The sequence below is a fragment of the Parasteatoda tepidariorum genome, chromosome 3, assembly GCF_043381705.1.
Source record: "Parasteatoda tepidariorum isolate YZ-2023 chromosome 3, CAS_Ptep_4.0, whole genome shotgun sequence".
NCBI classification, from domain to species: domain Eukaryota; kingdom Metazoa; phylum Arthropoda; class Arachnida; order Araneae; family Theridiidae; genus Parasteatoda; species Parasteatoda tepidariorum.
The window spans coordinates 55,328,497-55,345,596 of record NC_092206.1 but is presented as its reverse complement, the minus strand read 5'-3'; the positions used below and the strand labels follow the sequence as shown (position 1 = coordinate 55,345,596).

Genomic DNA, 17,100 nt, shown 5'->3' with positions numbered 1-17,100 from the left:
GGATGTGGCATTTTGCTACCCTCCAGGAAAACGTACAAGATAAAGTTGCTTTGCCGCTTTCAACTGACGCCCACATTTACCGTGACCCTAGCCCATTATACATAACGATACTTTTACTTTCGCTACTTGCAACTTTTAACACAGTGGAAATTTTAAAAAATATCTATGACAGTTAAATACTAAAAATATTAAGAAAAGGGAAAGAAAGAAAGAGAAGGGGGAGGGTCAAGACATGGAACTAGTCTTCTCCCCAGATGGCGCATTTAAGCGTTGCAATTGTGAATTTCAATGAATTTTGTAACATTTTCCTGCATTTTAAATTTTATACATTTAAAATAAAATTTATTGCATTTTAAATTAAGAAAAAATATTTTTCCTTACATTTTTTTTATGTAATTTAAGGTTACTTTGAATTTTTAATTTCCACAAAATGTACTTTAAAATCTTTACTTTTTTGTACTTGTACATCCAGATCATTACTCATTACTTTCTCAAGTCAAAACTTTGTACTCATTACTCTTGCTTAAAGTACTTACACTTTTACCCGTTACTTTTTAAAAGTAATGTTCCCTGGTATGTCCCCCAATACTTATTTGTAGAAAATATCAACATGATTACAAGTTTCAAAATAGAATTCCTGTAGAACTCTTTCTCTTATACTTATATTAGCTGCAGAGGTATGAAATATCATATTTATTTGCATGCAACCAAAATGCATGCTATTTCCTTATTAAATGAGTGTTACTAAATGATATTGCACAATCTGCATCCAAGTTGCAAAGAGAGCATATACCAGCTGATACTTGAATTTGAGCCCTCTCAAATTGTAATCAAGCACACTACCACTGATAAGGGATGCTCTAAATTGGGACATTTTCTTCTGCACTATGTCGCTTGACAATTTTAGGAAGTTTTAAACCAAACAAATATGCATTTTGCATATTCTATTTTCACTGTTGCTATCAGGAAGGAGTTTCCTTGCACTAAATCAATGATCTTGAACAACTTTGAAATTCTCTTTTTCTCTATACCTCATAGAGTTTTTGAGATATGAACTTTAACTCTGAATTTTGCCACTGGTTGGCACTGTAGGCAGTTTCTAGCGTATAGCTTGGCAACTTTAATATACTCCACTTCAAAGATTATACTTCTTGCTGTTCAGAAATCATTGGGGTGACAACAATTTTTTTAGGCACACTGTATAAAAAGTATAAGTAAACATTTGTCACACAAAATAAGCATAATTTTTAAATATTAATTGCATCATTTTTATAAATTTCTTAGTTCAAAATACCATAAACTATAATTATCGAAAGCAAATAATGTACAACATTTAAAATTTTAACTTAGTCTACTTTTTGATTGACAAACCGTGAGCTATTTTTTGTTTTAGAGCAATCATATTTCAAAAAAAGTAACTTTTCATTTTAAAGTAAGAAATTAACTATAATTGAAACTACTCAAAATAAGTTTCAGCCATTATAAAAGGAGTTGTCACAGCAGTTTCTTCCTGCTTTTCAAATTACACAACGTAATTAGTTAATATGTCTTTTACTTGAAGATAGCTATAATTCACAAGCATGAGTTGCAACTAATATAAAGTTGCAATTAATACAAAATAAGTTGCAACTATTATAAAGGGAGTTGTCACAACAAAAGTTTCTTCCTGTTTTTCAAATTACACAACGTAATTAGTTAATATGTCTTTTACTTGAGGATAGCTATAATTCACAAGCATGAATTATAGTACTACTATTTCATCACTATCAGAAACAACAGATTCAAGAAATGTTTTACTTATTTAAATGTTTCACTAAGTTAAGTTGTTTATAGTGGGAATTGTCATTATCACAGTTTAACCAATCCAGGGCTTCAGAAATATTTTATCTGAACAATTATCAATAAAACAAAACCTGACTCATCAAAATAATTTTTTTTCATCCAAATGCTTCCTTTCTTAATTGCTCGGCCATGTCTCCAGTCCTTTTTAAAACATTTATTCTAACTCAGTCCTGACCTTAGCTTAGTTGAAAATAGTTTTTCAACTGTGTAAGACTTCCGGAATTTTAAAAAAAATTTTATTATAATAACAGTTCTAGAAGAAAAGCTTTTCAATGTCACCTTTCAACATAATAAATTGCAACTTGATTCATGGGTTATAATAATTCAGAACACTTTTAACATGCATTGAAAGGAGTTATATAATCGTTCATTAATTTATAGAGTTCTTTAGAAGAGATAAATTGAACGACCATAAAAAAAAGTCTTGCATACAATCAGGTGTTACTTGCAATAAGAAAATAATTTTTATAATTTATTTTGTAACCATACTTTAATAAAATAGCACACTGATAAATTTCAATTTGGAACTAAGCTATTATACATGAACCTAGTAAAATATGATGTAACTTCCTATTTTCACTGAAATGGGAATTTCAGTGAAAAATTTTACATTCCTATTTTTAGCATTATTGCATCCTTTTTTCAACAAAATAAGATCATTTAAAAAAATAAATAGAAAAAAAATGGTGAGGGAAAAAAATGCAGATCACCTAGTACCAAATAAACCACCTGTGGTACATTTTGATTTGTTGTCACGTGGTTTATAAGTTTAAATCGAAAGTTTTCTCTAGCGATAAATTATGATAGTTGAAAGTTGATGAAGGACAAATTTTAGGTTCTTTATATGGTAGGTATTGAGATAAAATAAGGTTAAAATTAGATTTAATCTTATTTTATCTCAATACCTAGAAAATAATTCTAGGTATTGAGAAAAATAATTATTTAAACCCTATTTAAAAAAAAAATTTAAAAATAGTTTGTCACATGCAAAAAGATGCTACAGTATGCACTAAAATTTCAAACAATTCATGTTCAGCACTTTGCAATTTAAGTAGTTTACTGAGAAATAAATTTTGTGAAAACTTCTCTGAAATTCAGTTTAAGAGTTTTTTAATTGCTCTGATTACGGTTATCGTGATTTTTCAAAAAAAAATGAGAGAGAGAGAGCAATGTTTGTAAATAACACTGGTCTTTTGTAATTTTTGCAATATTTGCTTTAAACAGAAGTTTAATGTTCATTTTAATGAAAGTATTTGAGAAACACTAGGTAATAACTAGGTGATACAAATGTTATTGTAATATTACATTAAAAAGTTAAATACCTTGATTCAGGTGAAGCTTCAAAAATAGCTTTAATCGATGGTTGATTGACATATTTTTGGCTGAAATTGAGAGAAATTTATTACAAAATTAGAAGGAAAATGATTCAATTACATTACACAGATTCATACAATTATTGTAAAAATACTACTTTGAAAAACAGAAATATTACAAATAAACATGCTTGGAATAACTTTTTGTGTAAGTTAAATATAAAATTCAATGTAAATTTTTCCTGTACATTATCTTACTTTTTCATGTTTTTATTAAAAATGCATATGAGCAAAGGGCATTCATGCTAAATATTTTTTTTTTCACTTAAGTTAAAAACAATCTACAACAATAAAGGTCCGATAAATAACATTTGAAGTCATCAATATATCAATATATTTTAAAATATATTTTATTGAAAAGGAAGACAATCCAAATGAAGTTAAAGTATCACCCCGTCTCTAATTAACACACATTTTTAAATAGAAAAAAATTTAAAAAAATAAAATACATACTTCTGAAAAAATTCAAAATTATAAATTAAGAATAATTCTATTTGTTGTTATTTATTTCTATATTTCTATACACTAGCAAAATAAAAGGCAATATTTGCCTTTAAAATTCACTTCGGTTTAAACAAAAATTTCCCTAATTAGTGGTTAATTTATACATTTTTTTGTGTAAAATATATTACCATATATCCCGATGTATAGGTCAGCTTTTCAAACCCCCAAAAACTGCACACAAATCAAAAGGTCCAGTTATACGCTGGTAATTAATTTGGACATTCATTCAGCGTGAAATATCAATGCATTAAAAAAATTAGATAGATATGAATAACTCTGTATTAATTTGCCCCTTTCAAAAAGTATTTTTAATAAGCTATGTACAACTAATATTGCCTTTTCTCACATCATTTTCTTTACATATACACATATATGACATATACACATATATTTAAATTACAAAATTGCTTCTAAAAAATATTTGCAATTTTCTTTAATATTATTTAAAATTACTTCTAAAAAATTACTTTAAATACATTCAGAAAATAAATTAAGAGAGAAAAAAAATTAAGACAAATATTCATGAGTTTTTCAAAAATATAACACAACTACAACTGTTAAAACATAACATAAATATAAATAATTAAAACATAACATAATTTTAAAGATTCCAGACACTGCCTGTGACTGATTCAATAATGTTAACAGAGTGTAATACGAATTCCAATATGCAATGGATTCTACTTAATCTTTGTGTGTGTCAAGTCCTACAATAAATTGTCTTCACCCTTATAAAAAGAATTTAAAATACCACATGTTTTAAAAGAATTTACAAAAACATTTGAATCAACATTTTGCTACTTATCTAATATGATTTGAGGGCAATATTAATAAAGAACAATGTTAATTGTTTTAAACTTTAGAAAATTTTGTTTTCTTAACTTTTTTTTTTCGTTTTTTAATTTTAGAATTTTTTACATTTAGTTTTCTTAGTAATTAAATTATACACCAGACATATCAAAAATTTGCTATCTCGTAAACAAAAATAGGGCCTAGACTTATGCACCAAGATATACAGTAAATCTTTCAATTTTTTATGAAAATATATCATGTTCTTAAATTATTTATGTAAGAAAATTATTTAAATAAGAAAAGTATTTATATTTCAAAAAGGAACATGTCACTTTTATTTATTTAATTTTTATTATTATTTCTGAGTAACTAAAGAACTCCAGGATTAAGATTCGATTTTCTGCAAAAAAAAAAAAAAATAACTCCAAATTTAATGAGAGTTATAAAAGCTTTTTTTTTTTTTTTTTTTTTTTTTTTTTTTTTTTTTTTNAATCAATTACATTTTAGGTATAAATGTATTAAACTTGAGAACTACATTTTTTACAAAGTAAACTTTCATCTAAATTAATAGGAAAAGAAAAACTGATCCTTTTCAGTGCTAGAGTGATTTTCTGGCTATAAATATTAACACCATCACAACCACTTTTTTAATAAGTTTCTCCTAATAGATTTGTCTAAAATTTAGTACATCAAACACTTTTCTTTGTAATATTTTTAATCTATATCCATAAGGACAATTTATATCCATAAAGACAAGACAAAAAAATTCTATTTCACAGAAAGCACTTTCATTCATAAGTGAGATTAGCTAGCTGACAAGTGGCACTTTGTTTCATTGTAAAGTTTCAAATAACAATTACAATTTTGAAAAAAAATTATTTTGTGCCCAAATAAGGAAATTAATGTAAAAAAAAAAAAAAAAAAAGAATTGCTACATAGTAGTGGAAAAATTATTATATGCATAATTTTCAATGATCTTTTAAAATGTCATAAACAGGACTAATATGGCAATACAATAAACTTTTTTTTTTGCCACCAATACTGGACGATATTTTCACTACCCAAATCAAGTTCATATGAATTAACAATATATATTTGATCATTTTCGCTACCAAAATATGTGATATTCTCATATTTTATATTTTTTGTTGTCACTAAAGATCAGACTTTCTGGAATTCAAAATCTTTATTATTGATAATACCTGCAACATTATCATATTTAGTTACTACAGTTCATTTATTTACATTTTAGCAATTAATATTTATTATTCATACAAACTGCATAAGTATTAATGTCTGTCAATGATAATTATATATTCTATATACTTTAAGATATGTTATTACATCCAAATAAAAATAAAAAGTATAAAAGAAAAATGGATCTAGATTTTACTACTTACTCAGTTTCATCTGAAGACACAGTAGCATCAAAAATGTACCAACAGTCCTGAAATATTTCGTTAAAGTCCATAAACAAAAATTTTTATGAAATCTAAATAGTACAATATAAAAATGAAAAGATATCGTACTTGATTTGGCATATTATCTACTAATTGCACATAATTAGAAAGTTCTACACTATAAATTGTTTCAAATGATGGATAATTCCTGATTTCAAACTTATAATTATGTGTTATTCGTGATGCAACTAGTAAGCCAACCTTACAACCATGTACAAAACTAAAATAAAATAAAAACACATTAGGGCATAACAGAGGATTACATAAGAAGAAAATTTGTGCAAAAATAGGAATTAATAATAAAATACAATAAAGAAGTTAACAGGTTTTCAAATTAGAATCTAGTCTCAAATAATGTAACCTACCTCACAAATAATATGAGACAGGGCACCAAAACTCATGTTTTAAAAAAGTAAAAAAAGTCCAATTGGTTGGCTATGTTGTCTTAGATTTACAACACAATGTAATAATAATTACAATCAAACATTTTTTAAAGCAGAGCTCATGATAGGGTAGGGGGTTGTGCATCTACTTTTTAAGGAGCGCCCAAAGGGTAGCAGCCTGACTTGGCTCCCATGCCTACTGACTTTAGCAGGGCAAATTGGTCTGACCTTCACACCTAGGGTGGACCTGCCAGGAGAAAATCTTCCGATGTACTTCGCCCAGTGTCACCCTCTAGCCTCGTTGAGGCAGTCAGTAGGACGTGAGGGGGTCGCTGACGACTTGGCAAAGCAGGGCTCGGTTGAGTCATTGTATTCAGTTGCCTCATTGACTTTTGACGAGCTTTACTCCAGCAGGAAAACAATGACTTAAAGTCTTGGAGGGTCCCTCCATCCCATGATTGGTATTGGTGGAGATGTTAAATCACTCAAAAATCATTTCACGAAAAGGGAAGGGAAAAAAAATTTGTTTTTAAGTTAAAATTTTTTTAATTCACCTATCAGAACTTTGATGAGTTATATTTATAATAATACTTAATTCAAATAAAGTATAATAATTAAAATATTTAATATTTTATATTTTCAACCAAAATGGTTAAAATTATGATTTAATTACTAACCACAGAATGAATAGTCCTAATTTTTATTCAGGCTAAACATCCTTACAAATTGTACTTATTGTAATATAAGTAGTTATTGTATATAATTTCATTACTTATATACAATGAGTACATATTTAATATTTAAATAAACTTAATTGTTATAACCAAAACATATTCAAACAGAAAATTATTTCACATGCATCTAATGAAAAATTGTAATTTTAAAGTTTAATGCCACTTTAACCACACCTTTTCTTTTTTCTTTTTTAAAAATTTTTTTTTTTTTTTTTTTTTTTTCATTATTTCACCAGATAAAACTTTCACCCTCAATGAAATCAAACTTAAATAATAATAATAACAATCACAACCTTAAAAACATTTATAAACTATATTGGATAAAACATTTTCTTAAACTAACATTTAAGCTTTAAAAAAATAATAATAATTGAAATAATAATAATGAAATAATAATTGATTTGAATCAAGTGATTAAAATTATGCCAACCTTGCAGTCATATACTGAATATATAATATATGAAAATAAGAGGTAATCTCACTAAATGAAATCCCTTAATATATTTAAAATTAAGTATTAAAGCTTGAATATTAAACAAAAACAAAATGAAATAAGCATATTTGAAATTAGACAAACTATTTTGTTTAAACATTAATTTGAAAACCAATCTGATAAGACCAAGAGTCAAACATTCACATTTCTGTAACAAAATAATTTTCTCACGTGTACCTGTTTTGATTGAATGACTCATGCAATGTAAAATCTTCTATTGCTTTGTCTTCAGTTTCAATTCTCCATGTTGACAATATAAGTTCAGTATACGCACAAATAACTGTTAAACTACACTAAAAATAAAATAATTTTATTAACATATTTCTCAATCAAAATAATAAGATAAATCATTAATTTTGTAAAGTTTTACAGCTAATGTTCAACTATCCGGAATGCACAGGAATCAGCAAATTCTAAATATGCAAAAAGTATTGATTCTAGTATCAATACTTTTTGCATATCTAGTATCCAAAGATCTTAATTTTTAATGCAACCTTATTTTTATGAAAAGTTTCTATGCCTTAGTAAAAAGGAAAAATTAAAATTTAACAATATGTACAAATTAGAAAGTAATTACATAAAAGGAGGGGGAAAAAAAGAATAGTTGTCCCAAGTAATTATTATAGATCAGTGAATTTAAAAAAAAAATCAAATTGCTAAGTGTGAAAAAAATTCGAGAGAAGATATATTGAAAATATAATTTTTAATGTTTCAAACTTCAGCTTTTCATATTGTTGTTGTTGTTAATTTACGTCGCACTAGAGCTGCACAATGGACTATTGGCAACGGTCTGGGAAACATCCCGGAGGATGATCCGAAGACATGCCATCACAATTTTGACCCTCTGCGGAGGGGATGGCACCCCTGCTTTGATAGCCCAATGACCTGAGCGGGCTTGACTTCGGTGATCTGCTGAGAACCGTGTCTTAACGATCAGTCCACTGCGGGACCAGCTTTTCATATTATCATATTTACTGAAAAAATATCACCTCCCAATAAGAATGATAAAAGAAGTTTTATTTAGGGCTGTTGATTTTTAGTTATATAAAAAAGATTGTACGGTCCTGTATTAGCTCAATAGTTAAAATTGAAGGTAATGTTTACTGTATAATAATTAACAAATATTTATTTAACAAATGTAATTAATTAGTTCACGCATGAACTTGCATTAGAGAACGACCATACGCTCTTAACAATTCAATCAACAAGAACAAGAGTGAGTAGTTCAAAAGGTTACATTATGATGAACGATGGCTGGCGCAATACAATCTCGCCAAACGGTAATTCAACACCAAACAAAGATAATGGGAGAAAAACGAAGTTATCCATAAAAGAAAATAAAAGATTGACTCAAAGCTATAAAAAATAACAAATTTTAAAAAAAAGGTAAAAAGAAAATAATATATTTTAATTCCTAAAATCTTACTTTTGTCATCTCATCCAAAACTTTTAAACACAATTTACTCTAAAATTATTTCGCTTATTTGCTGTACAATTTTCTAGCTAGTACAAATTTTCAAGCTAGTACAAATTTTCAAACTAGTACAATTTTCAACCGATATACTGTTAATTTTGACACAACATTCATAATAAATATAGTTTATGTTCCACAGAGGGTTTTTTTTTCAATTGGGTTGGCTGGTTTTGAATAATCCCAAACTTTTGTTCATAAAATCACCATTTTGTAAAAAAAAAATTATTCTTTAAAAATGGTATGTGCAATGAAAACTACATTTACGAAGTACAAAAATATCATAACCGAATAAAATTTGGCTGTATTTTTTTGTTTTTTTTTACACTCATGAGTATAGCAAGCTACGTATAATTTAAAAAATAAGTAATAAACATTACATATAAGCACTATTTTTCAAATTTTTGCAATTTTAACATAAAATGAAGATTAAAATATGTACAATAAGGTAAAAAAAAATTATCAAGTTAAGGTAACTCCAATCAAAGCAAATTCATTAAAAAACTCTTTGTTACAAGCTTATACAGTTTTATTCCGCCATAAAAAGATTGCATCTCATCATGCATGACTTGTTTACATTGAATAGTCTTTGTAAAGAAATAGTCAGTAACAATAAAAAAATTTTGTTTCTAAAACTTTCAAATTCTTTTTATAATAATAAAGTAAGGAAACATCTTTAGCCATTTATTGATTTGATTGAACATTCAAGATAGGTATTCATTATTTATTTATTATTTATTAATACTTTATTACGTTGAAAATTGCCTTAAAACTAATCTTGAAGCAATAAATATGAATCAATCTTATTAAAACGATTTACAAAAGATTACAACTTACAGATAAGACAAATCAGATTTAAATCACTTAATAGTTTCATTTTGAAGATTATAAAATCATATATGAATAAAATTACCTTTCCATGAAGAAGGAAAATATATCTCCCATCTCTACTATTTACTGCCTTTTGTTTGCATTTGATACCTTAAAAAAATCAGATTGAAAATATGGAAAATATTAAAACACTTTATTGCACAAAAATATCTTTTTTAAGAGAATTCATTAAAAAATTATTCTTGAAAGAGTAATATATTGTTCGCTTAATCTAAATATTTAAACAAAAATATATTTAAGGTATATATTCATATTCAGGTTCTCTTTAAGAAAAAGTTTTTTAGAGAAAAAAGTTTCAGAGAGAATAATAAAGTTCCTTTAAAATTATATTAGAGAACTACTTTAAAGGAATAAAAAAAAAGCCAATTATTTTATTTGTTTGACAGACCTGACATAATACGCCATACATAAAAGATGAAAATAAACAATATTTTTTTTACAAGATACTGATCTCTAATGATAAAAGAAAGGAGACTTGATAAACACATATTGAAAGAAAAATATTATAAATTTTCATTTTGGCATCTTAATATATTAAATCGATTACAATTGTTCAGGATTAAAAGATACTTTCACTCAAATTTATAAATTTAACAGAAAGTATCATAACTGTATATTTCTTGGGCGATTGAATAGATGCAACTTATTTATGCTCATTTCAGTTAAAATTATTTATAAAAATGATTATAGAAAATACAAATTTAACAGTTACAGGCTATTAACTGCAAGAAAATATGCTATATTGATAGGTGGCATGAGAAAAAAAAACTAATACCTACCAAATAAAAAGAAATTACAAACCAGCTTTAATATTGATAATGTGAGTCAAAATATTTTAAGGATTAATAGAAAATATATATATTTATTTGAAGGTATTACAGAATTATTATCAATATTCTTACATAAAGAACTTTAAAAGAAACTTATTTGTACTAAAATTCCAACTTTTTACTTTAACATCGATAATTAAACATAGATTTAGTACGATAGTAGTATACACATCAAATGCGTAAAAAACTCTTTAAACTATATAACAATCAGAAAACTTGTTAAACAGTTTAAGTTTTTTTTTATATAAATAAGATTAACAATTCTTTATACATTCCTTTTAAATACAAAGCTACTTCAGGAATAGATACACTTTACATTTTTTATTTATCTATTTTCGTGAGCTAAAATATTAATTGCTTTCCATGTATCATATGCAGCACAAATGAGCAAATTATCCTCAAACTAAAACAATTTATTAAAAATTATTATTTTATCCCACTTTAGTTAAATTGTTATTTAAAATTTTTAATATTATTGAATTTCAGAAACAATCTCACCACTCAAATCAAAAATCTTGGGAAGATTCAAATTCTTTGGATTGTGTTCCCAACTAGGCTAAAACAATAAACAAACATTAATGCATTGACAGAAATTGCAATACTGCACCAAAAACGAATAATATTTTATGTACAGAAAAGCAGAAAATTAAATCGCATTAGAACTAAGTGATTCAAAAAGTGAAAAAAAAATCTTCATTGAAAGGTATAGAAAACAACAAAGCTAAAAAGCAGTCTATTAAATTTAATGAAAACTGAAAAGATCAGACATTAAAATCCAAAAACATGTTAATACATATGTATTTCATGAAAAATCTATAGAACAAAGATCCCACACCAAAGATCGAACAATAGTATTTGGCTGGCTCAAGTAGCACTGTATTACTCGAGTTTAGTCATAAAATCCAAACATCCGATAACAATTATTAACCTGCACACTTAAAAGATCTGTTGCAAGTTCTGATGAAGTCTAGAAGATTCCTTAGTTGTCTTTAAGAAATATTTCAAAAATAGTCTTCAAATTTTACGCCATTGATGTTAAAAAATTTAAACTCAAAATGTCTTAACTTCATTAAAATGAAAAAAAATTATTGAAAATAAGAAAATTATTTTAAAATATTTATTATTTAAATAATCTTTAACTTTAAATTGTTTTTTACAGTTTGAAGCATTTTTTTTTTAAATAAAAATAAGGCATATCAAAATACTTGCAAGGTTAGAAACTAATTGACAGCAACAGTAAGAAAGTTGTGCAGAACAACAATGAAATTACAATTCACCATAAAATATAGCCATTTCTCCACCCTTCTGATTTTGATTCAGTGGGTGACCCCTTCTCACCGATCACTTCAAACAGCTAAGAAACAAATCTCTCTTACAAAGAAAAAATTAATTATTAAAATACAGTAGGGAACCGATTATCCGGAACAATCGGGACCATCACTATTCCGGATAACTGATTTTTCCGGTTTTCTGAATAGCTACAAAAAGCAGTTTTGTTTTATAAAACCCAACTAAAAAAAAATTAAAATTTGGAAATAATCTTAAAAAGAAAAAACAATGAAGTAATACACTAATGATTATTTCCAAAATGATGGTAAGTTAAACATCTTTCAAAAAAGAAAGAAAAATCCTAAAATGTTATGAGGAAAAAAACATTTTTTTAAAAAAATGGGGGGAAGGGGGAATTTATTGAATTTCATTCCGGTTTTTTGGTTTTCCGGTTTTCTGAATTCCGGATAACGGGTTCTGTACTGTAACATGCAAAAAGTATTGCGATAGCCGTCATTGAGGACAAATGGTTTTGACCTCTTCTGAAAAAAATACATTAAGTTGGATTTTCACAAAAGTGGTAACGTAAAACGGAGGATACTTTAACATTATAAATGAAGGCAAATATTTTTATTCCAGATGAAAATGATGTATGAAGCGAGTTAATGAACAAAGTAAAATAGAGGTTTTACTTTACTACTATTAGATGAGCGTTATCCTTTTTTAAAACAACATTCCAAACATAAAAATCTTATAAATGAAAACTAAAAAGCTAATTTCTATTTTCATTTGATTTAAACTTAAAGGGAAAAAAGAAAAAGAAAAAAAGGGAAACATAAGAAATAAGTAGATATATAAATTATAGTTAGCAATTACTAGTTTATGTAAATATGCATTAAAAAAGTTTTTTTTAAGTGAAAAAAAAGCTTTTTTTAATTGACAGAAAAAAGTATGAGACGAAATAACAAAACTGTTCATGGCAAATTGAAATTGTTTCAACCTCAAATTGAAAAATAAGAACAAAACTTTTTTACCTATATTGACTTCTATTATTTTTATAATCTATAGAATGGCTCACCTCCACAATACCATCAACCATATCTTCGATGTTGAAAAAATCTGGGAATTCTGGAACATGGTTGGCTGATAACCCAACAAAGCCCACAAGAAATGAATGCCGGTAGAACCGCAGAACACTAAAAGTTTTATAACCAGGGTACAGAGTTTTTAAATCATATTCTTTGAATGGCATATTCTGTAGGGTGGAAAACACTATTAACATATTTGTGTAAATACATAAATGATAAATATATAAAGCAGATAGAGTATTAAATAAATAAAAACATTCTTTTATTATTATAAGGTTTAAAAAATAAAGTCTTATTATATTTTATGGAAAATTAAATCAACAACAAATTTTTGATTTCCATGAATTAAGTATTATTTATTAATACACTATTTTCTACACTTAATACAATATTTAACTTTAAGGTACCCCAATTAAAATAAATTATTACAGCTGAAAAATATTTTGATAAAAATACTAAAATATATATTCAGAGGGTTTTAGGACATTAAACTAATTATTACAGAAAAATTTTTAAGCTATCAAAAACAGTCAGTATAGAAAAAATTTTAAATTGACGTTGTCCCAAAACTTTAAGGCACTCATTTAAAATTTCAATTTGACGCCTCATTATTTCAAATTTAAGTTATTTAGTATGAGTTAATTTTCCAAAAACAAGTCGCTTGCTGATTTTGATAATTTTTTAAGACTAAACAATATGACATAGATTAAAAATGACACAGAGAGAATTTCAATTACGGAATTGGATGGTCAGAAATGCTTGCAAGATTTTGAGATCCAGATGTATTAAGCATACTTTTTTAAAATTCAATAATAGTATGGAATTAAATATTATGAGATTTAAGAATGTGAGATTTACCTTGTTAGTGTCACATTTATAAACAGTATTATATGAAAACCATGATATTTTGCATTGCACGATAGAAAATACTAAGCAGACAAATTTTCAATTTAGGCGATGTTCCTGGATCAAAATCTGGGTCAGCGAGATACAAAAAAACAAAACAGCAAAAATATTAAACAAGTTCTTGTGTGAGGTCAGTTCCAAATTTAACTTAATGGGTGAACGTCTACTAGATGCTTTCATAGCAGGTCTGAATAAAAGGAAAGCGAGTACCAGACATTCACAAACACATTTAATAAGGAAGACACAGATACAAAGATAAGTAGACAATCAAAATAACAGACAAAACTCCTGGAGCTCTTCACTCTCTAAAATCATGAAGCCATCTGTCCATTCAAAGTTAATGCCTACCCATGTACACATAGCTCAGAGTAAAAAATAAGACTATTCTCCACATATGTTAAAATGGCTACAAGACTTAAGTTAAAGAAGCAACATGGAGACATTTGCTTACAATTTACAAATAGCCACCAAACCTGGAACAAAGAAGTTCAGAGATCCAATGAAAAAGGATATCTAGCATTTACGAATATTTCTAGCACATTGTAAAATATAGTAAGCAAATTGGAGAAAGCTCAAGAGTAATTTGGGTATCTTTCTGTTAGTAAGGAAAGTATGATATTGCATTTATGTGAGGTAATTAAAACATTGAAAACTATGAGACACTATAAAATTACCGCTTAACATGAACAGAATATTTACTCGTGAAAGAATAATGTTTCAGCCAGACTGACCTTACTTACATATACACAGCAAAAGCTACAAAATAGTTTCAATATTCCAAGAAAATCCAGTTATAAATTAAACTGAAAGTTCACCTGACCTGAACCCAATAATAAACCATTGAAAAATCAATTTAAATAACATTTACAAGGACTGCAAACAATAAGAAATTGTTCAAGATCTGAAATACCATTAACAAAAAAAAAATTTTTTTTTTAAACATGAAAAATTATATATATCAAATATTAAAAAATGGATGTCACACTCACTATTAGTGAACAAATTTTAAACATTCATTAGTCTTAATAAATAAGGATAAATCCAAAAAAACTTTAGAAAAATGAACTTAAGAAATGTATATATTTTATGCATAAACGCTTGTTTATTTTTGTTTTTTTTCTAATGTAACCATATTCTATACAACTAAACTGCATGACTTGTAATTATTAATAATAAATAAAACTAATGAATAATTTGAAAAAACAAATCCTTACATTTTCTCTTGAAGAGACACCATTTTCTTCAACGGCTGAAATATCATACACTTAAAATTAATTCAAGTTAAAGAGGAAAACTTAATAAAATAATAAAGTAAACGAAATAATAATACATTCAGAGAAAATTTCATACATAATAGATGAAATATTCAGCAGTGGATCTTTAATTTTAATCTCATTATAAATGGAGAAAAAAAATTAAAAAGTCCATAAATACTGAACCAAATATGGTCTATCATAAGTAAATAAAGACAAATGACACTTTTACAACTAAATGCAAAATATAAACTAATTAGTATAATGCATGTTTTTCAATTAAGGCAATAATCTATGTATATTAAAATGGAGAAACAAATAGGGGGAAAAAAAGAAAACTGCCTTCAGCTTTTATTTTCAAACACTAACTCTTCCATAAAAAAAAATTTATGAGCATGATCAGAATTTTCGGATGTATACTAATACAAGCACAAAGTCTGCCAGTGTTCTGTATAAAATTTCTGAAATGCAAAAAAAAAAATTTCATATTCTATTCCATTTTTAAAGAGGCCATCTAGCATTTTTTTTTTTTTTTAAATTCATAGTTCAATTTCCAGAAATAGTGTAAACATTAGTGTAATAAATATTGCTTCTTTTGTTCATTCATAGTTTGTTAAAACAAAAAAAAAAAAAACTAAAAATCAAGCATTTTTGGAAATTGATTTTTAAGTANAAAACTAAAAATCAATTTCCAAAAATGCTTGCATTTAAGTATGCAACAAAAATTTTAGGGAATAGAAAAAATTTCTGAAATTTAAGCAAGAACAAAAGAACATCACTAACATTTTATGAAGAATATCGGTGAGGGATTTTATTTAAAAAAATTTGTGAATATAAATCTCAATGTGAGATTTTTAAATCATCTGAAAATGAATTGTGAGGTGTAATTTTAGATCGTGTGAATATGAATCTAGATGTGAGATTTTTACGCAGTGTTAATGCAAAACTTGTAATGTGAGATTTTAAAGTGTGAATGTAATTTTAAATCAGGTTTTCATAGGTAAGAAAAAACCTAAAAAAATTTATATTTTGGGAGGAAATTCAGAAGAAAAAAAATGGAATAATTTTTAAAAAAAGCAGAAAAAAATTATCTCTTGTTACTTTTGAGCAGTGATGGGGAAACTACGGCCCGCGGGCCAAGTCCGGCCAGCGGAAAGGTCTAATCCGGCCCGTTTAAGAGTGCCGTCGTGAGAATGTTTGAACGCGTTCTTACTTCGTAATGTGACGACCCGCATAAAAACTACCTGCGGCGATATTCAAAACACAATAGTATTCTGGACAAATCCATCCGACCTAAACAGATGACTCATCTTCGCTCGAAACTTCCAGACACTCTCGCATTTTCGATTCATTGTTCTGTTTTCTGGAAAGAACCGGAAAAATCCAATTCCCGAACAATCCTTGCAGGTAGGTATAAATACAAGCGAGGCCGCCCGAAGATCAGTTAGTTAGCGACTTAGTCAGTCATCTGCAACGACCCGCTGTGACTCGAGTAATTGTTTGTGTAATCCCCGAAACTCCCACTGCCTCAATAGTCCGTGGGCCGAAGACTCAAAAGCAGTTCTAAACTGATTTTCGTTCCTACACTCGAGTGGCAATTTTAATCTTCCAAAATAGAACTCAATCTTGCCTGGGAAATATAAATTCACGAAGTTCTCCAAAATATAATAGGCCATTAATTGACAGTTATCAAAATATTGAAGAACTATTTTAATTTCATGAATACAGAATTTTGCCCATGAATATCCAAAGAGGAGGGTACTGTGACGTCACATGAAAATGAATTGACCAATCACAACCAAAAAGCTTCG

The 17,100-nt window shown here is 27.0% G+C and overlaps 1 protein-coding gene across 2 annotated transcripts in view; it reads right to left on the bottom strand.

The window, feature by feature from the left end:
- The window catches only part of LOC107452400 (rough deal), a 97,863-nt gene that overhangs the window by 69,381 nt on the left and 11,382 nt on the right, over positions 1-17,100 (bottom strand). For both annotated transcript variants that reach the window (XM_043040514.2, XM_071178661.1), the window contains exons 6-13: positions 15,251-15,285; positions 13,121-13,297; positions 11,272-11,329; positions 9,966-10,033; positions 7,759-7,874; positions 6,041-6,191; positions 5,912-5,958; positions 3,165-3,224 (exon numbers count right to left, since the gene is read on the bottom strand). In XM_043040514.2, coding sequence (XP_042896448.1) covers positions 3,165-3,224; positions 5,912-5,958; positions 6,041-6,191; positions 7,759-7,874; positions 9,966-10,033; positions 11,272-11,329; positions 13,121-13,297; positions 15,251-15,285 — 712 coding nt within the window. The remainder of the gene's footprint in view (positions 1-3,164; positions 3,225-5,911; positions 5,959-6,040; positions 6,192-7,758; positions 7,875-9,965; positions 10,034-11,271; positions 11,330-13,120; positions 13,298-15,250; positions 15,286-17,100) is intronic.